General features: G+C 43.8%; 1 protein-coding gene across 4 annotated transcripts in view; it reads right to left on the bottom strand.

Annotated features, from left to right (window-relative positions):
- LOC144828970 (kinesin-like protein KIF17) overlaps positions 1-26,322 on the bottom strand; it is a 1,092,500-nt gene that overhangs the window by 128,298 nt on the left and 937,880 nt on the right. For all 4 annotated transcript variants that reach the window (XR_013610565.1, XM_078687639.1, XM_078687641.1 and 1 more), the window contains exon 10: positions 3,502-3,733. Coding sequence is in view for 3 of the 4 variants with exons in the window: in XM_078687639.1 (XP_078543765.1) it covers positions 3,502-3,733 (232 nt within the window). In the remaining variant the exon portion in view is untranslated. The remainder of the gene's footprint in view (positions 1-3,501; positions 3,734-26,322) is intronic.

Below are 26,322 nucleotides of genomic sequence, written 5' to 3'. Positions count from 1 at the left end.
CACAATCATCCACCCATACAGTCTTGCACACATGCTGTCTTCAAAATACATACAAATAGTGAGTCACTCATTCATGCATCTGTACTCTAAGTAATAGCCCCCACCGAACCATACAGACACTGATACTGATACTCAAAAAAACAACTAATAACCCATATACACACTCATGTAGCTACTCACCAACCCATGCAGCCACTTATACACAAAGTGAGACATAGATACAGATATTTAAATATTTAAATATTACTCGCTAATATATGTATTCACTAAGATACATTTAATAAGTCAGTTAACCAATCAATTTTACACAAAAAAACATCCATTTAGACATTTATTTAGCCATTTATTCTTCCATCAACCTTTAGATATACATATATAAAAAATATTTATTTTTCAGAAAGATACACATTCACTGGATGATGTCATCAGTGATGTCAATTGAGATGTCATCAGTGATGTCATGAGTGATGTCACTGACCATGTCATGAGTGATGTAATATGTGACGTCATCAGCAGTGCATTGCACACGCAAGTTATAGTGAGTCCAACTAACTATAACGTGGGAATTTCAATGGTTTTATGCGAGTAAAATTTCCACCTAACTATAACTGGTGTGAAACCTATGGTTTTTTCAGTGACTTTAATAGGTTTTTTAAATGCTAATTCCTAACTATAACTGGTGTGAAACCTATGGTTTTTTCAGTGAATATATATATATATATATATATATATATATATATATATATATATATAAAATTTCTATGGCAAAATGAAACCCCTCATTTTGTTCCTTTTCAAATTAAATGTATTAAGTGTTACCACTTTATTCCAATCAAGATGACTTCAGGTGTGCCATACTTTTGTCATAAGTAAGACTGTTAGCGTTCTAGTTGTTCTTTAGAACACTCTGGGACATTCTGTCATTGGGCTATAGTTGGGCTACATCTGGCTGATATTTGGGCTACATTTGGGCTCTTTTGTCTCTGGTGGCCATCTTGGGAGACTGCATATCAGAATTTTTTTAATGAAATATAAGAGGATTTGAGAAGTCACTCAAAATGTGCCCTAATTTTTCTTTCTTCAGCACTAATCATAATTTCTATGGCAAAATGAACCCCCTCATTTTGTTCCTTTGCAAATTAAATGTTTTAAGTGTTAACACTTTATTCCAATCAAGATGACTTCAGGTGTGCCATACTTTTGTCATAAGTAAGACTGTTAGCGCTCTAGTTGTTCTTTAGAACACTCTGGGAAATTCTGTCATTGGGCTATAGTTGGGCTACATCTGGCTGATGTTTGGGCTACATTTGTTTTTTTTGTCTCTGGTGGCCATCTTTGGGCTACATTAGGCTACATTGGGCTACATTTGGGCTCTAACATATATATAGCCCAATGTAGCCCAATATATATTTTTTCAAAGTTAATTTTCGTAAAAACCACTGGAGCATATATCTTTAGACATAGCAAAGGCACATCGGGGTACCAGTCCCTACAATTTTGCCAAGTTTGGTGGAAATCCATTCAGCCGTTCGGGCTAAAAGTGAGTCCAACCGCCCTATGGAAATTAACATGGGGAAAACACGTTTTGGGACCCCCCGCTTGACGGATCCCCCCGAAACCTTCAGGGAAGGAGGGGAGCGCAGCGAGGCAAAGTTAAGGAAAATTACAGGCAGATCCCTCATTCGGTGCCAAAGTTATTCCCAATAGAACGTTGCAGATTTCCTATAGAAAACGATCCTAACTATAACTACCTACTGGCGACTGCCAGTAGGTAATATATATATATATATATATATATATATATATACACAAACAAGCTCCTCTCAACTTCCAGCAAGCAATTATGCAACGCCGGCGACGGACCACCAGGTACAGGAATGATCTTATTTATTTTCCCACCACAAACCACAGCTACGCGTTTCGGGCTTAGTCGCCCTTGTTCACACTGTAATATATATATATGCATACAGATATACATGTTTGACTACCCTGCTGAGCTGCACTTTGTGACAGGGAAAGTGCAGGAATGAGCCGTATTTTGGCACAATCCTGCTTTTTGTCCGCCTAGCGCCAATGCAGGCACCCTTGCACCATGGTGTAAGGGTGCTTCTGTTGCATGCAGGATTCTTTTTGTGCAGGCTCCTTCTTGCACACAAAAACCCTGAGAGGCATATTCTTCTTCCTATGTGTGCTGCAAAATGCCATGGGAGTTTCATGGAAACACCCTTGCTTTGCCCACGGAATGCCTCCCTAGCGCAGAGTAAGGCAACACATGGATTTGAGCTGCGTTGCTTTACTCCAGATTTATGGAGCCCCTCAGGGCCACACATAGTGGCCTTAGGGGACTTCATAAATCACATTTAAGGTTTGCATCACGTATGTACCACATTGCGGGTGCAAATGCTACACAAGCCGGCTCATAAATATGCCCCTAAATGTAGGAGCACTGTGTTATGAATTGGAACCAAAGAGCTAGACTATGTTGTCTGAAATAGTGAAGCAATTGGTGAAAAAGGAATGGTAGAGAGAAAGGCAGTCAGAATAAGAGGTCAAGAAGAGAGGAGCAGTAGAGAGGGTAGAAGACATGTGAACAAGGCTCCTCGGAGCCGAAACGTCATGCGATGTGCTTGCACTAATTAAAATACTTGCACGAATTTGGACCGTGTCTGCGTCGATCTATGGTGTGTGGGGGACCCCTAACCTATGGAGACAGAGCGCTGTTCTACGGATATATATATATATATATATATATATATATATATATATACACAAACAAGCTCCTCTTAACTTCCAGCAAGCAATCATGCAACGCCGGCGACGGACCACCAGGTACAGGAATGACCTTATTTATTTTCCCACCACAAACAACAGCTACGCGTTTCGGGCTTAGTCGCCCTTGTTCACACTGTAATATATATATATATGCATACACACACACACACACACACACACGAACGAACACAGATATACATGTTTGACTACCCTGCTGAGCTGCACTTTGTGACAGGGAAAGTGCAGGAATGAGCCGTATTTTGGCACAATCCTGCTTTTTGTCCGCCTAGCGCCAATGCAGGCACCCTTCCTATGTGTGCTGCAAAATGCCATGGGAGTTTCATGGAAACACCCTTGCAACGCCCACGGAATGCCTCCCTAGCGCAGAGTAAGGCAACACATGGATTTGAGCTGCGTTGCTTTACTCCAGATTTATGGAGCCCCTCAGGGCCACACATAGTGGCCTTAGGGGACTTCATAAATCACATTTAAGGTTTGCATCACGTATGTACCACATTGCGGGTGCAAATGCTACACAAGCCGCCTCATAAATATGCCCCTAAATGTAGGAGCACTGTGTTATGAATTGGAACCAAAGAGCTAGACTATGTTGTCTGAAATAGTGAAGCAATTGGTGAAAAAGGAATGGTAGAGAGAAAGGCAGTCAGAATAAGAGGTCAAGAAGAGAGGAGCAGTAGAGAGGGTAGAAGACATAGATATTATGGATACCCTTCTTCGCATTTGTTTCAGAAGATTTCTGCTGGCCTGAAGTCCCACGTCACTGGATTCCTCTATGTTCAGCAGAATGTGATCCCAGTTTTCTTCTTCCCTACATTTCAGGGCTTCTCTTAGCTCTCTCTTTCGCTCGTCGGCATACATCTTCCTAAGTTTGTTCTTTGCTTTTAAGTCCTTGTCCTTTGCATGTTCTCCTCCAACCACCTGCTGTTCTAACTGCGCTAACCTGGAGAATGGAATGGTTGAAAATACATTAATGAACTTAATCAGTTATTGTTTATAAGAATGTACCTAGTACTGGGATAGCAAGGTGTCAGTTTTAAGAATCACTGGTCGAGTTGCGTTTGTAGACAGACACTGATGCCGCTGTTCATTACTAGCATGCACTGTCAGAGCTGTGTGGACAGTAGGAAGCTCAAAAGAGTTAGTACAATGAAATACCTGACATGACAGGGATTGATTGTCTCTAATTCCTCTTTTCAGATGAAGTACAAAGATCAAAATATTTTCAAAGTGCTTTCATACAGTCTTGCACCATTTTTTCATCATGTTGTACCATGATCTACTGCTATGTAGCTCAACTTATGCCCTGTAAATACAAGTACATGCATACATAATTCTAAAAGCCATATTCCAAACAGAAATGCAGTCCACTCACATGTAGACTACTGTAAAGCATTTTCCCCAAACATATACAGGGTCTAAAAAGGTTAGTAGGTCACAAAAAGAAAAAAGAGTAAGTATGTTCCATCTTATAGAGTAGACAGCGTTTTCAGTTACTTACTAGTAATTAGATAACTCAAAGTTCAATCTGTGGTATTTCAGTCCTCACTATCAAGATGTGTCTGCCTCCAATAAAGAAGAATTCCAAACTCCAATACTGATGACTGCCCCCTTGTACTAGGAATAATAGGCACCACCTACCCTGGACAGATCCCTCATATATCAAGCTAGAAGGTAAAAATCAATATTCCCTCCCTCCACAATCACTTTGAATGGGTTGACCAACCATGAAACGAAAGGTGGGACAATATAAAAATGAGGAAGACTGGATTCAAGTTAATGGAATCACCCATAAGTAGTTTAACATTACCTCTTCGTCCCCTTCCTCAAATGTGTCCACACTAATGAGAAATACCAAAGCTAACAGCTAGACAAACAACCCTTTTCAAGAAATAGCTGCTGAAATAATAGTTATTTAAATAGTCTCTACTATTACTTCATAGTAGAAAGAACTTTATGGAACAAATCTTTTTTATTGATTTAGTTGGTGGGTGTCTCTACACCTGTACACAGCCAGTTGCCTACAATCTCAGGGGCCGGTGGCTAAAAGACAATGCATTCAAAGTATATGTCTCATTACTGCATGGAGTCCAACATCCCGGAGGCTGACGACACTCAAAGTTAGACACATCAAATAGTAAGAACATAACTGTCAAACAGTGCAAGTTAGAACGCTCAGACCCACCATAATAAAAAGACAGCCGATAAGGAAAACTCACCCTCCTGTCCACCCGCCAAAAGAAAAGAGGAAAATAGAGGGGGATCCGTACCAAAGACTCCAAAAGTTGTGTAGCGTCCCATAGAGCCCACCACACCCAACCCTACTGCTCACTCATATGGGGGCCACTGATTCCGAAGATGAAGGTATGAGTCGCCGTACTTGCAAGAGTTTGGGCAAGTGACCCCGCAGAGGTCTTTCGATAGCAGCGTTATAAAAGGAGCCCAGAGTTTGGCGTATTTCTCGCCCTTGTGATCGTGACTCATCGAGAGTCATTCCATGGCTAGGGTCATCCACAGCCTAAGGAGCCAGACCGTGTGATCCGGCACCGTGGTAATACCCCAGTGAACTAAGATCACCTGACGTGTCGCAAACAATGTTAGTGCCATTTGACTGCCTCCAAGTGACAGCAATGGGAAAGTTAGTGGATTTTTATAGCCCTAGCAAAATGTAAGCGGGGGATCTCGGTGTCAAATGCAGTGTCGATGTCATTAAGCATCTTTTCCCAAAATTTCTCTTGCCTCGGGCAGTGCCACAGAGGATGCGAAAGCGAACCTGACAGGCCGCAACCCCGCCAGCACTCCTCTGTGTGATTCTTGTCCCATTGGTGTATCCTCGCTGGCATGAGATACCAATAGGACGCCACCTTGAATGCGGATTCAGTCCCAGCAGGGTTGTGTGCCGTGTGATGAACCCTATAGTGGATATTGTCCCATTCCTTGTCTGTGAGGACCCGTCCCAGTTCTGCCTCCTATCTAAGTTGACCGACTGAGCGCTTCCCTATTGCGCTCGGAGCAGGGAGAGCATAGAGTTCCGCAATAAGGTGTTTGTCGTCTTTCTTGTTCGCTATCTATTTCTCGAAAGGGGTAAGCTTACCAGAGACGTGTGGGAAAGAGGCCGGGGATGTAGCCCAGTGTCGGAGCTGAAGGTAGTAGAACTCATCAGTCCGGGGGAGGTCGAGGTTCCGGCACACCCAATCGAACGTGATAATGCCCTCAAGATCAAACAGGTGGCCCAAACGCTTACAACCAGCCTCCCTCCAGTGCTGGGCAATGGCAGTCTTAGATCCCGGGGGAAAAAACGGGATGTCAACCATCGGCGTCTCCGGGGAGGGAAAGGTCGCTAGGCCCCTTGAGAGTGCTACCGCATCCCAAACTTTCATTGTCGCTGCTGTGACTGGGGATGAATAAAGGCCCCAAGAGCAGGAGCGGCGGGGAAGCCAAATTTCACTCCAGACATACGCACCAGCTACTGCCTGGTCCATGAAGGTCCAGTGCTTTTCAGAAAGTGGGTGATTCCACTCCAGCACGTAGCGAAGGTGCGTGGCCTGTAGATATCTGTGGACCAGCAGTAGATTCACCCCTCCGTCACTGTTGGGACATGACAGTTGCGCTACTGAGAGGCGTGCCTTCTTATTGTCCCAAATGAATTTGTTCATAGCAAGCTGTAAGTTTCGCAGGGCTTTAGGTGGTGGCACCAGCGGGAGGGTCTAGAAGAGGTAGAGTATTCGCTGTAGAATCGTCATTTTGACTGCAGCAATGCACCCAAACCAAGATAAATTATGTTTAGTCCACCCATCTAGCTTCCTCCTTATCTAAGTCACCAAGGACGAGTAGTTTAGTTCTAATGTGCGTGGGATCGAGGGGGTCAGGAGGATGCCCAGATAGGGCACAGGATCGCTAGACCAATGCAGCGGGAGGGACAGCGGAGGGCTTCCGCCTGAGCATGTGGCAGGGACAGATTGAGGACCTGGGACTTGCCAAGGTTGACCTTGAAGCCAGAGAGCTGGCCAAATGACTCAAGTTCGTCGACCAGCATAGGGAGAGAGGTGAGAGGCTGCGCAAGGGAGAGGATGACATCATTCGCGTAGAGGCTTATCTTGTGGATATCGCCTCCAAACCTGAGACCATGGATGCCCGGGTGGTCGCGAATGTTCTGTGCACGGGATTCCATATAAAGTGCAAAAAAAGCGGCGAGACTGGACACCCCTGTCTCGTGCCCCAGGCAATCTCAAAAGAGGACAAGGACACCCCATTAACTCTAATAAATGCCCATGGGGCGCAGTAGATGCACTGCACCCATCGGATGAAACGGGGGCCAAGCCCGAAGCCCCGCAAGACGTCAAAGAGATATTGCCAGCAAACTCGATCAAATGCCTTTTTGGCATCAACGGCGAAGAGTACACCTCTCATTTGGGAGCAGTGGACGCTATTTATCAGGTGGAGAAGGCGCTTGGTGTTGTCTCCGCCTTCACGCGTGGGATTGTATCCCGCCTGGTCCGGGTCGATTAAACCCGCCATTAGGGGTTTACCCGCAATGCTACTATGCCTGTGAAAAGCTTTGCGTCGACATTAAGCAGAGAGATTGGGTGGTAGGAACTACAGTGCCCTGGGTCTTTATTGGGTGTAAGAATTACGGAAATCGTCGCTTCCGACATAGATTCTGTCACTGCCCCACTGTCTAAAAAGTAGTTGAACAGGCAGGCTAGGAGGGGGGCTAATTCGGGACAGAATGTTTTATAAAACAGGGCAGGAAAGCTGTCAGGGCCCGGAAATTTGTCAAGCTTTAGTCGGGAGATGGCTGTGATCACCTCTTCCAGCCGGATGGGGTCTTCCAACCGTTCTGCATGCGATGTAGGGAGGAGAGTAGAGTTGCTAGACTCCAGGAATTCCTTTTCGTCAGGAGGATCATGTGAATCCTCGCTATAGAGAGATTGGTACAAGCCACGGAATTCCTCTACAATCTGGGAGTCCAGGTGAATTTCCTCGCAAGTGGGCCGTTCCAGAGAGGGGATAGTCCCTGCCACTGCCCTGGCACGCAGTTTCCGCACTAACATCTTCCCACACTTGTCACTGCCCAGGTAGAATTTGTGTCAGAGGCGAAGCAAGGCAAATTCCGCCTTATCCAGGTCCAAGCGTTTAAGAAGCAGCCGCTTCTTCTCCAATGACCGCCAAACCCTCGGAGCCCCTGTGCGTTTATGTATCGCCTCCAATTCTACTACTTCCTTTTCAAGGCCTAAGCGGGCTTCCCTACATCTTCGATTGTCAGCAGAAGAGGTGGCGAGAAATTCCCCGCGGATCACCGCTTTGAGAGTTTCCCAAACAGTAGCCAGGGATGTCTCATCAGTGTCGTTATGTGGGAGATAGTCTAAGAGCTTGGCACGCAAACCTTCTACAATGTTAGGGGAGTGTAAGAGGCCTACGCGCAACCGCCATCCAGCAGGTATATGTCCAACTCCACCTGGTCATTGAAAAAAAATATATATTTTCATTAGCATTTTTATATAACAGCACTTCAATTAGCTAAGCTTTTTACAAATCTTGTACACATGAGGGATATTAAAAAAAAAACCTAGGTCAGAGATTTTTAGCAAAGCATTTGAGCTATATACACAGATGATATTAAAGAACATAAAAATACATTTTCAGGTTAAACCTACTCAATAAAAAAATTTAAAAAATCCATCATACACAGAGCAAGCGTGAATATAAATGAATCAATATAGAAATCAGAACCGGGCAGCCCGGCCAGGGCGAAGATTACACCCCAGAGTTGGTAATTCCTGGACAGCCAGTTGCCTGAGCCTTCTTCCATCTTCTAATATGAGCCCATATACGCCTGCCAGACCAATCTCTGCTTTTTGCCCCTCCTCTCATAAATGCCCCTTTCTAATTTGAACATGGCCAACAGTCTGGCGAGCCAATGCTGAAACGTTGGGGCTACAGGGTCCAGCCAAGACGAAGCTATACATATCCGGACCACCACCATAGCCAAAAATAAAAATCGATAATCCGTGTCTCGCTCTCCATCATTACCTACCCCTAAAAGTATTACCGCCGGAGTTAATGTAGCTTTTACTTCTAAGGTTTGATTCAGAAATTTCCCAATAGGATTTAATAAGCTCTCTAGGCGTGGACGGAATGCAAACATATGGGCTAAGTCAGCCTCAATTGAATCACACCGGGGGCATCTAACTCCCACCTGCCTCCCATTGGGCTACCTTTGCCGGGGTATAGTAGAGAGAAAATAAAGACTTATAATGCTGAGCTCGCAGCCCTGCCGAACATACCACTGTCTGACCCAATTCCAATAATACCATGAAGCTCTCAGATTCTATACCTAATCGCTCAACCCATTTCTTCGCATGTTTTTCCCTATCATCCTGTTTATATATTACCAATTCAGCATACAATCTATTTATAGTACATTCCTTCTCTTTTCTGATAGTGTCCATAATATGCATTTTACTAAAAGCACTCGTCCCACCCACCTTCCCACAAAGATAACTTCGCACCTGCAAATATTTAAAGAAATATGTCCTCTCAATTCCAAACTCAGCCTGGATATCACTAAACTGACGTATTCCGTCCTGCCGAATTAAGTCACCTACTGTCTGAACACCCCGCCTCATCCATTCTGCCATAATTGTGTCTGAGAAAATTCCAGGAAGCGCAGGGTTTTTATATAACTGGGTGTAGCTGTGTAATCTCCCTATGACTATTTGTTCCTTAGCGCGGTCCAGATTTTATAGGCTGCCATACGCGTCTTGAATCTGATTCTCTTATAATAACTGGGCTCATTCATTTTCATGAAGCGGTTGGCCGCATCATCGCCTAATAATAGCTTATACACATCTGGTAGCCCAGCTTCATCCCGGGAATCCGCTATACACCTGTCCATTAGATTGCTCATATATTGAAGGGCCGCAGCCCAATACTAAGATTTAAAATCAGGAATAGCAAAGCCTCCTCTATCCCTGGGCAATGTCATAAACCTGAACGCCCTTCTAGTTTTGCCATGCGCCCAAATAAACCTGTTGACTATGCCCTCGAGTGCCACATACCAACGTTTTTCGAATTCTACGGGTATTGCCTGGAACAGGTAAAGAATTTTGGGCAAAAACACAATTTTTACTACATTACACCGCCCCACCAGAGACATTTGTAAATTATTAAATCTATAAAAGTCTGATTTGGCCTTCCTAATGACTGGCTTGATATTCATTGCCACTATCTTTCCCAACTCAGATGCTATACTGATGTCCAGATAAACAGCTGTTTCCGTCACCTGGGCATCCTCTAAATCAGTCTTTCCATTCTTCACATTATGTGTCTTTTGTCTGTTTAGGGCATATCCTGATAGCTTCCCAAAGTCATGAGCTAACTTCTCTACTGCGGCTAGTGCAGTTGCCGGACAAGCAGTAATAATGGCAACGTCATCCGCATGTGCTAGAATTTTTGTTTCCAACCCTTGACTGATCACAGGCTCAATTCTATTGTTAACCTCAAGCAAAGTCAAGAGAGGGGAGCAGGGACATCCTGCCTTGTACCGCATTTAATCATGAATGATGTCATATATTTCCTGGTTATTCTTAGCTTAGCAATTGGAGCTCTATAAAGGGTCCCGATGGCTTTGATAAATCCCCTCCCGATGCCAAACCATCTGAGAGCTTCCCAGAGGTAGTCCCAGGAGACCCTATCGAATGCCTTCTCTGCATCCAAGAATGGTACCGTCAACTAAGTGAAGACCCTACATGTCAAATCGAAGGAGAAATTAAAGAGAAACTCAAATGGGGACTAGATGAAGGGATCCTTGGTCCAAAGGAATACGAATTTTTGAATAAATCCAATCCCAGGACCCCGGTTATTTATTTTCTCCCAAGAATCCATAAAAATTTGACCCCGCCAACCGGGAGTTCAATCGTCTCAGGGTGTGAATCTGTGTTGGAGCAGATTGCCAAATACTTGAATGTTTTCCTGAAGCCCTTTGTGAATCAAGTACCATCTTATATTCAAGACACCACTGATTTCATTAATAAGATTGAAGGACAAACATTTGATGCTCGGAACCAGTGGTTAGTCTCCTTCGACGTAACATCATTATACACCCAAATACCTCAAGAAGAAGCATTGGAAACCATGGAATTCTACTTAGAGACACGTACAAAACCCCACATGGTACCCACTGAATTTATATTGGATCTGGCTCGGATTGCACTTAAAAAAAACTACTTTAAATTCGAGAAAACAGGCAGGTCAAAAGCTCTGCGATGGGGTGTCCTTTTGCCCCAGAAATGGCCATGTTGTTTATGGCACTTTTTGAGAAAAGGTTAATCATTACTGACAATCCTTTCAGTGAAACTATTGTACAGTGGTATAGATTCATAGACTACGTCTGGTGAATATGGAGCGGTACAGAAGAACATCTTGAACGTTTCCATGAATGGTTGAACACAAGGCATCTAGACATCAAGTTCACGATCACTAAAAGCAAGTCTGTTCTCACGTTCCTTGATGTAGAAGTATTCGCAGAAGATCAAAAATTGACAACAACTCTACACCGTAAATCCAGGGTCACAAACACCATATTGCCCTACCGAAGCTTCCACCCCAGCAGTTTAAAAGATAACTTGCCTTATGGGCAACTACTGAGAATCAGACTAAACTGTGCACGTAAAGACGATTGTATGATAAATGCAGGAACTTTCTGCAACCAACTGAGAGAAAGAGGCTATCTTCGCAAAGTGCTCAAGCATGCCGTCAAGCGCGCCTGGTACACATCCCGTGAAGCACTTCTGATAAAAAAAGAAAAGGCACTATTGAACAAACTAGTGTGTGTATCAATGTTTGGTCCCCACACCAATAAATATCGGAAGATAATTTTGACAAATTGGCACTTTCTAACCGAATTGGAATGTCCAATGGAAAGACCTCTGTACTTAAACTTGCACCTTTTACTTAAACTTGCAGAGATTGAAGTTCCACACACGAGCAAAGGTCGAAATGAATGTAGTTGATTAAACAGGACAGAGAAAACATCAATATCGGATGAAAAAGAAGTCTTTTTAAGTAAGCACAACGGCCGGTTCTTTTATTCTTCTTTTTTTAAAAGCTTGCAAGTACGCAAATAAGCGACATAAAAAGCCCCTTGTAATATATTTTTCAGGCCAGCAATACCGGAGGCCAAAAACGTGTACAGGAGCAACGACGTCTCACTGTGAGACCAGACATTCGTTTTGAATACACGCTTTTGAAACAGTCATTGGCCAAGTAAGTTCGTATTGAGAAATTAGTGAGAACGAAGCAAGGGTTGTCAGACCGGATGACTTATATATATAATTAATTGTAACACTCTAGGTACCCGGCCACTTTGTCTTAATTACATAAAGGATGGTGTACAGCAAGTGAAAATCTTTTCACAAATATCAGGTGGAGACTTGTGGTGTCTTTTGGCTCATTTGGCACATTTGGCTGCAGTCACACAACCGTGAGTAAACACTCCAACTTTAACTGTATCGTTATCATTATAACGCTATTAAGCTATAACTATATGCGGATCGACTAACTTCTAGCCCCCAACTCGAGGTGGCTAGTTATACCCCCATGAAGGATCTGTGGCGGTTGCGATATTAACGAGTGCAAACGAAACGGGCAGCGGGACCGGCGGCAGAAACGTACAATATAAAATCGGTACAAAACTGAGAAACGGGGGGAAAAAAAGTGAATCATATCTGAGTATCTGAGTATTCAACCGAGCTATCTCAGCAATCTCAGCAATCACAACAATCACAGCCGAGCTATCTGAGCAATCCGGAGCAATCCGAGCAATCCTAGCTATCCCAGCAACGGCAGTAACGAGCCCGACGTGCAGCCCTGCAGCACAATAGACCTACAACCCGGCAGTGTGTCAGCTCATCGAAAAGGAGTTAACCCAGTAACCGCAATACACCCGCAATACACCGCAATACACCCCCTGACATAGCAGCTAAGTCTGACTTAGCAGCTGTAGTATATTACATATATCCCAGCGGTGCTGGTCTTATCACCCTCGTATCACTCATCGTCGTTCTCGTGCCTCCGCTCACATCCATCGTCACCTTCATCTGAATTCGTCATTGCCTCATCGCCTAGTCAGTCATTCCATCGGCAGACACGGTAGGACATGCTTAAGGAGAGACACGCTACACGTTGCCATGGGAACGGCGCTGCCGCTTCTGGCGCTGTTGACGAGCTAAGGCCACATGCCGATTCTGTTCGGATTACCCCACTAAAACAAACGGAACCCGAGTCATAATCAGGAACTAGGAATCTTGAATCGGGGATTGGCAACGGCAGGCAAGAAGGTGTTGGAAGGCAGAAGACAGAAGGGAAAAGGAAGCTAACGGACTCCAAACGGATACAAACGGAGTTACAGAGGTGGGGCTGTAAAAATAACCAGACAATTTGGCCAGGCTTGGATGGCTCAGATGGATTTGCCTGAGGCAGGAAGGGGAAAATAGCACATAGTAATTCCAAGTAGCGCAAAGTGGCGCAAAAAGGGAAAAAAGAAAAAAAGAAAAAAAAGAAACCCAACAATCGAACAAAACGAAGGAAGCTGGGGGCACCTTATAAAATAACACTTATGAGCTGCTTGAACTCAACTCATGTAGACTATTCAGACTTTCACCCAGCATGCTTTAAGTACGCAGGCTCCCACGAGACTGAGAGAGAGTTATCAGCCAAGAGAGCAAGCATAAGAATACCAAAGACTGCTGAAGGGACTGCAAAAGGGGTTCGGATTGGTATAAAAATAGCTGTTAAAGTTGAAGTAGGGAGTATAGGTGAGAGGTACCCCTTAAGTAACTCAAGGGAAATGAGGGTATCTAACCTGAGTAAAAGTAAATCCCCTTGAGAGTGTCGTGGGAATTAGTTAACACATAGCCTAAACTATCACAATGACATAAAATCTATTGTAAACACCAAAGTATATTGTACAAATTATTTATTAAACATAAATAGTTAAAAACAATTCAAAATACTATTGAACAAATATCAATTCTAAAAGAAAAAAACTCAACATATTACACAATCAACTATGACCTGCATAATTGACAAGACAGATAAAAACTGTACGCACCCCCAGTATAATTTGAGTCTCTATCACCTATGTGTATATATGAATGATGTAATGTTAAAACATAGGTGATAATATTCGCGAGCAACAAATGTACAAATTGTATTTTACAATTTTTATGTTTTACAGTTTTTGTCTGTCTTGTCAATTATGCAGGTCATAGTTGATTGTGTAATATGTTGAGTTCTTTTCTTTTAGAATTGATATTTGTTCAATAGTATTATGAATTGTTTTTAACTATTTATGTTTAATAAATAATTTGTACAATATACCTTGGTGTTTACAATAGATTTTATGTAATTGTGATAGTTTCAGCTATGTGTTAACTAATTCCCACGACACTCTCAAGGGGATTTACTTTTACCAAAGTTGAAATAGGAACTGGGATAGCACGAGAAAGATCACTCACATTTGCAAGGTCAACTGCAAAAAACAATAAAAGGAGAAAAATAGCACCAATACAACCATTCCTGAAACCAAGACTACTAAGGCTACGGTCAGGGCCACGGTCATTACCACTGTCACTGATACTGTCATTGTCACAGACGTTAGCACTAGCACAGATACGGGCTATGGCTGGATATACGGGATCAGGCAGATGCGGAGATGGGGTCCAGTCAAATGACTCAATCTTTTCAAAATCTACCCAAGAAAGAGACGCTTCAGACATACAAGACCTACAGAGCCCACAAGTCACAAATAGACCACATTCACCACAAGAGAATCATACGCAGACTGAGCCTGAGCCCCGGTAGAATAATGAGAATCTGGCGAGGTCGGAGAACTTGGGTAGTATTAAAAACACTCGAAACACACAATGCCCACAGAAGGCAAAAGAAACGCAGAGAAGACCGGAAACTAGGGGGTCCAAGGCAAAGGAGAATAACGAGGAAAAACATGATGGCATTGCGAGAACTAAAAAACAAGATGGAAACAGCAGAAACATTGAAACAGAAACAGAAAAGAATAGAGACAAAGAAATTGAGAAGGGAAAAAGGAAAGAGAAGGAGAAAAATCTGGGAAAGGAAGCAGAAGATACCAAAAAGGCGGAGTTATTAGCAAAAAAGATAAAAAGATTTCAAACAATCAAAAATTTGAAAGCAGCAGCTAAATCATCCGGACAGTCGATAGATTCTCAGCCGAGGATCTCTAACATATTCAGCCCACTCACTAAGGACGGGCTACGCACGAGTACTAATAATGAGAAACTACAGAACTCCATGCATCAACAAGGTAATCAAGAGGGCGCTGCTGGCGGCGTAGTCTCTGCCGCACGATTGGATCATGCAGATGCGGGGTAAAAGGTCATGATGGGCCCCAATTCAGAATTAATTCCGGATTCATGCCCCGGGGCAGAAGGGTCTGGCACTGCTACAACCAAAGGGGCTCAAATCGAGAGCTGTCTCAAGATTAAAGCAGGTCTAGAGAACTATGACTTGCCTCCTCCTGTGATGCAAACATATCCCCCGGGTGAAATACCTCAACCTCTCAACGATGCAATTTCAGAAGGATCCGATTCGGATCTATATGAGACAGGTGTTTCCATCTCCAGCGAGGAAAGTGAGGCAAGTGGAGATCTCAAACTAGATGGACTGACTCCGGAGGCATCTGATTTCGCGGATCTTAGACATATAAGTGAATCTGGACTAAGCACAACGTCTAATAAAAAACTGGAAAAAAAAGAATTAGGCACAAGAGGCAATCTATATCAACCCACGAAGAAACTACAGATCCGGGGAGTAACACCGAGCAAACCTCAGGGAGAACTAAACTAATACGCAAAAGCTCCCACTCAAAAACAAATGCTGAACTAAAACGGAATCGGAGCATTACGGACGAAGCTGAAGAGGGGGGGCAAAGGAAAAACAGAAATGGAAGCGACATGGGACCGACCATAGAGCCTTCACTGAGAGAAGTCCATAGCTCAATTAAGATTTTCCACCAAGACGTAAAAAAAAACAGTCAACGGAACCATGTGGCTATTCAAAAACTAGAAGGTGCTATTAACAAAGTGGGTAACACCTGTTTGGAGATCTCTGACAGAATGGGTACTGTAGAAGGGAGGGAAGGGAGGGTATGGGTGAAGACCAAGGGAAGACAAACACAAAAGAGATTAACTGTAGGGCGTTATTAGGAGCAAATCTGCTACAAGGATTTCAAGAGCTGATAACCACGCAAGTACATAGAGGTAGTCGCTGGAGAAGGGCTAATAAATCAACTCACAAGGGCCAGAAGGGGCAAAAAAAAAGAATGAACAATAAAACAAAAACTGTATACATAGCTTTAACTCAAAGAAAGACTTATAAGAAAGATGGCTAGGTTAAGAATTGTATCTGTAAACATCTGCGGCCTTAACAATTTAAAAAAGAGACAAACGGTAGCAGAGGGATAGCATGCTATGGAGGCAAACATAGTCTGTTTACAAGAGACACATATAGAGAGGGGACAACAACATCTATTAAAATCTTTAGGGTACCAACTTATAACCGCTTCCACTCAGGAAACTCGTACTAAGGGAGTGGCAATTCTTGCGAAAGGAGGCGGCTTACAATTTAACCAATCACATGCAGATAAGTTTGGAAGATGGGCCATTGCAGAGTGTCGCTACAATAGTGGGCAAAACACGGTGACCTTATGTACAGCATATGGGAATCTGGGGGATGACTTAGATACTTTATTAAGTGTTTCTAATGAACTGGTACATTGGCCCTTACCATTAATTGTATGCGGGGACCTCAACCTTCACCTTCCAGGAGATTGGACTTCGGGCCCTGAATTCTCATATCAGGGGAGGAAACCCAAAGTCTTTAGAACATTCAACGATATGTGCGAACTGCATGGCTTGTCGGATGGATGGCAATTGGGACACCTCGGGGACCATGGATACACTTTCTTTTCCCACCCCCATTCTCGTCATGCACGGCTGGATTATATACTGGTTTCTAATTCACTCAGGGACAGCTGCACTATAAGGAAGCTCCCAAGGGTACTATCTGATCACAACCCACTAGAACTTAATATAGCATGCAGCAGTGCTACTCGCGCTAGAAGCTCTTGGACCTGTGAAAGAGCCTTTTTAAAAAATGAAGAGTACTGTAGGCATATGAGAGAGTGGTTACCATCATTTTTAGAAATAAACATGGGTAGTGCTCCCCTTGAGGTAGTATGGGATACAATGAAGGCTGGTATTAGAGGAGAGACACTGCAATTTTCAGTCCGTACAAATAGAAAAGGAAAACAGCAACTAGCCTCTTTACAACAGACCTTGAATAAAGCGGAGACAGATCTGATAGTAGCTGTACAAACAGGTCAGGGCACTGAGGGATTAGTGCAAGTTGCCATCGCTAGAAATAAGATCTCCGAGATCTTTATGGAAAAAGCTATCACTAAAGCCACAGTCTACAAAGAAAAAACGTACAAACTTAGTGAACAAGTTGGGCACCAGTTGGCAGTACGCACAAGGGAGGAGATCACTGGAAATATGATCAAATCTATTAAGGATAGTAATGGCGTGCTGAGACTAGAAGAACCAGAGATTAGAGGTGCTTTTCAAAGGTTTTATCTAGATCTGTATAAGGAACCACTGAGAGAGCATGAGGATGTGGTAGAGTATCTCGATGAGGACTTGAGTGGGCACCTGAATTAAGAGGACCAGGGTGGATTGGATTCTCCCCTTAGCTGGGATGAAATAGTACTATCCATGAAATCTTTGACTACCGGTAAAGCAGCAGGGGTTGATGGCATCCCTACAGATTTTTTTGTTGAATTTGCAGATCAACTAAAAACTATTATGCTACAGCTCTTCAAATCCATACTTCAGGGAGGGAACCCACCCCCATCCTGGTCCATGGCAAAGATCATGATCTTCCTGAAGAAAAATAAAAATCCGCTGGAAATGAGCTTGTACTGCCCTATAACATTGATTAATGGAGACTCAAAGATCTACTCGAACCTCCTGGCAGGGCGATTGGCACCCAAAATCCATAAGATAGTATCAACTCGCCAACACGGATTTATACCCGGTAGATCGACAACTGACCACATACAGAGAGTGATCTCCCTTTTTGACTATGTAGAGACTACAGGAGACCCTATGGCCCTTATTATGCTGGATGCAGAAAAGGCGTTCGATAGGGTCTACTGGAAGTTTTTATGGGCAGCTATGTCAAACCGTGGAATAACGAAGGGATTTATTAAGGCTATCCAAGGACTCTATGTCAACCCGAGCGCTAGCGTCGTGATAAATGGGAATATGTCCGAGAGTGTTATGATCACGAGGGGAACTAGACAAGGATGCCCCTGCTCGCCTCTCTTATTTGCGGTATATATTGATCAATTTATCCGTAAACTTGAAAGCCGCCCTCGTGTGTCACCAATTATGGTAAATAATTATGATACAAAAGTCTTACGCGGACGATATTGCTCTAGTCACCTCTAACCCCAAGGAGGCTATTAAGCTATTAAGATCGTCGAGGAGGAGGAGCTACAATTTGGTAAAACCTCGGGATACAAACTGAACACAGGGAAAACACAGATTGTTATCAATGATAAAGTAGAGATGAGGGACATTAGAGTAGTGGAGCATGCAGTTTATCTCGGCGTTAATATAAGCGCAAAGGTAGACAAAATTGTACAGATAAATCTCGACCCATTATTAGGGCGCACCTGAAAAGACTTGATCAGATTGGATAATTTACATTTGACAATTGGTGGTAGGTGTAATATGATTAAAATGTTGTTCTTACCTAGTTTTCTATATTTTTTTTACAACAATCTGTCTTGAGTTCTCTCCGCACTACTTTAAAAATATTGAATCTTTGTTCTCTAGATTTATCTAGGGATTCAAGAAGCCTCGAAGGGCACTTAAATGGATTATGCTACCGAAAGAAAGAGGGGGGTTAGCTATGCCAAACTTCAGGATGTATTATGGGGCAACAGTGGCAAATATTGTGCGAACAGGATAGCTAATGACTCGAGCAATCTTTTAATCCCTACCCCACAGGAAATGGTTCTAGGGGATAGGTGAAAAGGGTGTTTATGGCGACATGTCAATGATAATTGTTTTAAGAAAACTAAACTCAAGACTATTTCCAGCGTTTGGAAAGTTTGGATCAATATCCGCAAACTATTAGGGCTGGGTCGCTTTTCATACTATACTCCAGTTAACTGCAATTCCGATCTTCCAGAGATTTTTCAAGATGGGTGCACGTCTAGGTGGGTCGGGGCAGGGATTTTCCAACTGGGCTTCTTTTTTTCCGCAAATTGGATGAAAAGCTTCTCAGAGCTGCGCAACGAATACAATATCAGCAATAGGGATTTCTTTAAATACCTACAGATTAGGGATTTCTGGTAAAAAAAATGGGAGGGCGAGGCAAATTTCAAAATATTGCAGCAAAAGATAATTTGTGTATGGAATCCACCCCTAAAATCGGGGAAATTTACAAGGAGTTTAATAGCACTCTACCGGACGATTTAGACAAGCATTTAGCTAGGTGGCAGACCAATCTAGCGGTTCAACTAGCAACACCTGCTCGTGTGCTAGAGCTCGCACAAACTTGGCTAATGTCAATAAAACTGCAAGCGCAATTCTATAAAACATTCTTTGCCCTATATTACACCCCTTATAAAATGGCCAAATGGGCCAGCGGTCTGGGAACGGCGTGTCCAAGATGCTCATTGGCTGCTGCCGACGACATTCATATGTTGGCCACCTGCTCAGCACTTACAAACCTTAGGAGAGAACTATCCAACTTTATATCTGACATATTTCATGTAGAAATCACTATATCCACAGAAGAAATAATACTCGGAGTGGATAGAACCGAGCGGCCTTCAAACCAACAGGGACTGATTTTTGTAGCTATGGCAGCTCTCAGATTATGTATAGCCTCCTCATGGCTGGACCCTCAGCCGCCGTCCTTCACACAATGGAGGGCTAGATTACTTGCATTTTGTAGCGTGGAGGTGGTGATATATAAAAATAAGGGGATAAAAAAGAAACTAAAAGGTATGTTGATATGGGATCCTTTGCTACAGTGGATACAAGCTCACGCCTAAGGGGGACAATATATTAAAGGGGGGGAATCGTTAAGAACTAGAGGGATGTCGAACTTCAGTTTGAGATATTATCTCTTCCCTACAGGAATATGATGCTGTATGCTTCAATAACCCTTATATGGGCATTAGTTTATTTAGCTTTTGCTTGATGTAATTTGCTCTAGAAATCTGTTTCTTTTATGTTTATTTTTCAGATGGTTAATCTAATGTTTCAGGAATTTATCTTCGGTGGGGGAGGGGGGTGAATGTTTGTAATAATTGGTAAAATGTGAATAAAAACTTAAAAAAATATATATATATATATATCAGGTACAATATCTGTTGTTTAAAGATACAAAATCGAAGACAAATAGAAGGGAAGCACAGCAACATATTTTAAATCTGTGTTCTTGTTTTCCCGCCCTCCCCCTTTCTTTTATTTACCACAAATTCTAGATTACACTGTGGTTTAGCCCTGACGATAATCCCCAAACTCTGAAGGGGATTGGAAAAGCGTCTGCATTTTTCCTTTGAACCTATGAGGGAACTAAATTTGCCTTGGACTCTCAAAAAGGTTTACCAGCAAGAAGCACACCCATAGAGAGAACTCAAACTTTAATTTCCTCATAGTTAGTCTGCCCTTTAAAAGAAACAAAGCACAAAGAACTTTAGTTATAGGCAGGCTGAGTACTAGCAATAACTAATGGTGTCATTGTCTGTAAATGCACATGAGTTGTAAGGTTATGTATTCACATTTCTTAATGTTTTGTTATATTTTGCACAATCTTGTTCCATATGTTGATCAAGTTTTCTTTTTGAAAAATTAAGAATGTATCTTTTGAATGCATTAATGAAAAACAAAATGTCTCTTAAAGTTGTTCTAAATAATTACAAGTGATGAATTAAGGTACAGCAACTGAATGTGTTGCATCTTAAATCTGCTAAATTAAATAAGCAGTTTTGTGAATTGGTGGCCAGGTACCCTCTTTTTTATTAATTTCTCTGCATCCAAGAGCATCACCGCCATAGGGTCCCCTGAGACCTCCGTTGCATCAAATAGGGTAATTACCCGCTGAATTTGTTGTGTTGTTCCCCTCCCTGCGATAAACCAATGTTGACAGTGGTGAATTGTTTTCCAAATAATACAGTTTAATCGGGTCGCCATAGCTTTGGAAAAGATCTCTACATTGTTGTTCATCAATGTTATTGGCCGATAAGACCCAGGTTCCCTCTGTGCCTTTCCTTTAAAAAAAAAAAAACTAGTATATCCACCCTAGCCCACGATTCGGGTGCCCCTTCACCCTCCTGAGCCTGCCACATGACCCTTGTCAACTCACATCCAGTCGTGTCCCAGAACATTTTTATAAAACTCTAGCGGAATCGGGTCTGGTCCAGCAGCTTTCCCAGAGGGGAGATTTCTCACTGCGTTATAAATCTCATTCTGAGTCAAAACGCTATCCAAGGATTTGCTGTCTGCAGAATCCATGCCTTGTAGCGGGATTATACTTAAGTATTCTCGGATTACATTCTGCCCCCCCTTAGATTCATTGCTATATAGATGCTGATAAAATGGACGAAACACTTCCCGTATACAGGTGGGGTCAGCAGTTACCTTCCCAGTATCATCTGCTATTTCTAAAATTTCCCCTGCCGTGCTCTTTTGTCTCAACTTGACGGCAAGAATGTGCCCCACCTGTTAGATATTAGATTACGATGTGAACATTACCGGCGCCATCGTGTCCCGCTTAGGCCTTTGCGAGCGCGTAAGCGGCAGCCATTTTAGACACTATGGCCAGTTCGTAACATTGCCGATCGCCTGCCCGTCTCCTCGACCTCGCAATCATCCCCCACGCGCTGGCAGCCCCCAAGCACACATGCTAGAGTCATAAAAGCATCCTCAGCGCGACCCTGCCCCGGAGCCACTTCCCGTGCCGAGCCCACATACCCTTTCATCCCTTGCGCAAGAACAGGCCCTTCGACAATCTCCTCCCCTGCACCTGGCTGCTCGATCCGATCCCAGGCCATAACCAACCCCTGCGGATACAGTTTATTGCCCCATACAGTAGGATTCCGCCTCTCATCAAAGGAGCCGGAATTAATCAATGCCACAACCCCCTGAGATCCGACCAATTGCGCGTATTTCAGCTCCTGCCGGAATGCCCAGCTACGCGATAGCAATCACCTACTGAGACCGGGGGTGGGGGTACAGTACTGTTGATATGTGTGGGAACGGGCCTGAAGCGGGGATTCCAAAGATGGTTTATAATGCTCAAAGAAACGTCAGGGATGTGTTACACTGTAATAAAGAAATAAACCCATGTATAAAAGGCCAGGCCACAGAGATGCAGTGGGAGCACCTCGAGACGACACCCTGCTTGTCTGATCTGACGCGCTTTCCTTCAAAGAATAAATCAGTTCCCTGCTTTCCAATTTTCAGCGCCCGCCTCTTTATTTGATAATTACGATTGAATTAGAGGCGACTAACGCCAAAGCAGTGCTTGAGGATATCTTGGGAAAATCTGCTTTGTTCAACACACCCTTTCACTAAATTCAAAGCACTGTGCTTTTTTAGCCAAGAATCTTTCAGCCGCTTTGTCGGCTGCCTGCCCTCCTAATCCTGCTTTAATAAGAGCCAACCGGGAGAGTATATTCTCAATTGAGCTACCCAAATGTATAGCAGGTGCCAGCTCCTCCTCTATCCGGATCAGGGTCCTGCATACTGCCTCTGCTAGCTTCGCCTCCCTCTTTTGCCGGCGTACACTAGAACACAAAGTCTCCTTGAACCCCCGCTTTGAATGCGTCCCAAACATCCCTAGCACGTGCACTATCTCTATTGAACTCCCGGAATTACTTAATCCAGTCTTCCATATGTGATATAAATTCTTGCTCTTGTAACAGTCCTCTTTCGAACGTCCAAACCCGACTGGGGCCCTCCCCCCGTAAATCTGATTGTAAGTAGTAACGGGTTATGGTCTGAGAGCACCCGGGGATATTTTTCTATCCTTACCCTTGCCAACAGACAAAAAAAAATCCAATCTAAAAAGCGCCTTATGAGGGGCCGAGTAAAAGGTGCTGCCACAATCTTTAGGCTTTATATAAGGCCAGATATCAGTCAATCCATTATTACTTATTAGATTGGCTAAAGCCTTATTAACCTTCTTTATATGTTCTGTATACCTACCGCCTCCACCACCCCCAGCCCTCCCAGCCTGTTAATGTTGAAGTCCCAAAACAGTATTAATGGGGTAGACCATGTTACTAGCTCGGAATCCAGATATTCCAACACCTCCGGGCCATCCCCAGTAGACCCATATACTGAGCAGACTGTGAAGGTTTCACCTCCCAATGAACATTCTATCATGGGCCAACGGCCCCACTTATTAGCCAATTTCCTTTTGATTGAGATGTTCAGTCTCTGAGTCAGAATAGCAACCCCCCTCGTTTGTGTCCCATGCTGGGTGCTACATAATACTGTGCTGTGCCTTTGCAACCCCTCCCCCCCCCAACCCTGGTAACGGACCACCCCTCACCCCCACCACCCTTACAGGCAGATAAGTTAAACAGACCTATGTATGACAGCTGATCTCACATCTCGAGACGCTGCGGTTTCTCTCTCCCCCTTTTGCATTATCCCACCATATCCCGCCTAATCCCACCATATCCCACACCATGTAGCTACCTCAGATTAAATATAGGCATAATCATATATAGCCAGCATTTAAGCGATTAACTCAGTTTGACATAAACCAGCTAATGCGGATTCTCAATTTGTCAACAACCCAGACCCCCACCACAGTGTTGAAATTCAAGTTCGAAAAACTCCGATCAGTCAGCGGGTTGACCCCCTCGCGGCACACGTCCTTCTGCAACTTTCCCTTTCACTGTACCATCCTTCAATTCTGTGAGATACTCCTGTGCCTTGATTTCTGAAAAAAACATCTGGACTCTCCCGTTTAAGATGACCTTCAGCCGAGCAGGGAATAGCAGAAAAGCCTCACAACCTATCCCCTGAAATGGTATTATAATATTGTTGCCTCTATTGTTTCCATGTTGTTGCCGCTATTGTTTACCTTGAGAGCAAGTCTACTGGCATGCTCCCCAGAGACAAGAGACTGGCGTCCATTGTTGTAATACACAAGGCAGGGAAACCGGTGGAAGACTTGGCCTCATATCGACCAATATCCTTATTAAATATCGAAGCCAAAATTCCCATGTTGTTGCCTCTATTGTTTACCTTGAGAGTAGGTCTACTGGCATGCTCCCCAGGGACAAGAGAGAGGCAGGGAAACCGATGGAAGACTTGGCCTCATATCAACCAATATCCTTATTAAATGTCGAAGCCAAAATTCTCGCAAAAGTGTTAGCCAATAGATTGCTCCCTGTCATTACAAAGTTGGTCCACCCGGACCAATCTGGGTTCATGCCCGGCCGCAACACTGCTATGAATCTACGCCGCTTAAATGGAACACTTGATAGGAAAAGCACTGTTAGAGAGTGTGCAGCCATACTTTCCTTGGAAGCAGGTATGGCCTACGATACGGTAGAGTGGCCATATATGCTTGCTGTTGTCGTACATATTGGCCTGGGAAAGGTATATCTGAATTGGATAAAACTCCTATATGCTGAACCGCTTGCACAGGTGGTGGTGAATGGCCATGTTTCCTCCACATTCACCCTGCGCTGTGGAACAAGACAGGGCAGCCCATTATCTCCTCTTATATTCGCTCTCGTCCTGGAACCCCTTGCATGTTGGATACGCCGTGACCCATTGATACGGGGGCTGAAGTGGGCAAATGCATGGGAGGACAGAATCCCGATTTACGCGGATGGCTTCCTGATTTACGTTGCCTCCCCAGGTGCCTCAATCAGCAGAGTCCTCCAAATCTGCACTAACCACAGCCAAAATACTCTGGCTACACCATACACTGGTCTAAGTCTGTGATATATTTACTTCACGCACCTGCACCAGCCCTCCCAGCTACCTGTGAACCGTGGTCGTAGAGAATGGGTTTCGATACCTAGGTGTATACGTAACAGCTGATCCATCGCTTTTCTATGAACGGAACCTTCTGGGCCCCTTGACTCGACTACCAAACGATGTGCACCATTGGCGTACACTGCCAGTGTCGCTACTGGGTGCGCTGATCTCTATAAAATTATGACTCTCCCTCGGCTCCTATATGCACTGCAAAATACCCCATATAGAGTTCCCAATGGGTATTTTAAACAATTGAAGGGGAAATCAGACTGCTTTGAGACAAAAAGCCTCCACGTATATCTGGGCCTAAACTGGTCTGTGGATGGTATGATGGGGGAATTGCCGTACTGGACATCCAACGTTATCCAACGTTATTACTGTCAATCATAAACAATCATAAACAAGTGGCTATATGGATCACAACAGGAACCAGCATGTCGGATGGATAGATGGCTGATGGGCCATGGAGAGTACAGAGACGCACTATATGCAACATTACATAGACAGCAGCTGACTGGGCCACTGCTATCACAGTTGCCATATGGCACACTAACACTACAAAACCTGGCTGCCATATTGGTCAATTTAAGTAGGTGTAGAGGGTTCGATAAATGGGACGCCATCGGAATATCACAAGTTAGTGACTTAATAAGAAAGGTAGAATATTGACCTTTGCAGAATTTCTAATAGAATATTGTTAGAACTGGGGGTCTCTAGTTGGCAATGGTATACACATTTGATCAAATAGGGACCCTTGCGTCTAAGTCAGGGAAAGGGGATTACACTACTGGATAACCCCTGCTCACCCCCTGGTAGTTTGGCACGAGCAGACAGGCTTATCTCAGAGGCAGTGTGTTAAGCATTTGTTAACACATACAGTAATACAGTGAAAACACTACAGATGGACACAACACAGGTTTTATAAAAAGTAAGTATTCTTTATATAGACTTAACACAAGACCTCAAACGACAAAAGGCCACAATACTGTAATCAAAAATAATTCTTCAAGATGCTAGAAATAGTTCAAAAATTGGTTATTTACCTAAAAATAGTCTTTAGCAACAGATAACCCCAGCGGCAGTTATCTCGACGTCAAGGTCAAAGAAATCCCAAAGTAGGGCGCCGTCCGCTAGGTGCGCGGCGTCGGGCCCGGAGTCAAAACAGACTCACAGAGAACAGTACCTGGGAAATGTGAAAACAAAGACAGCTGACGGCGTCGGGGAGGTGCCGCGTAGTTGGTGCGTTGCGGCGTCGGTTCGTTACTTCGGGGGAGATGATGCGTCGGTGTTCTGGATGCTGGGGAGGCGTTGGTTCCTGACTGGAGAGGAGGTGACGTCACGATGGCGCAGAAACCACGGTTCCGTACAATGTCACGATGGATTTATGACCACCCACGTCGACGACCGG

The sequence above is a fragment of the Lissotriton helveticus genome, chromosome 4_1, assembly GCF_964261635.1.
Source record: "Lissotriton helveticus chromosome 4_1, aLisHel1.1, whole genome shotgun sequence".
In the NCBI taxonomy this organism is placed as follows: Eukaryota; Metazoa; Chordata; class Amphibia; order Caudata; family Salamandridae; genus Lissotriton; species Lissotriton helveticus.
The sequence above is the reverse complement of the archived record's forward strand: the minus strand, read 5'-3'. Positions and strand labels throughout refer to the sequence as shown.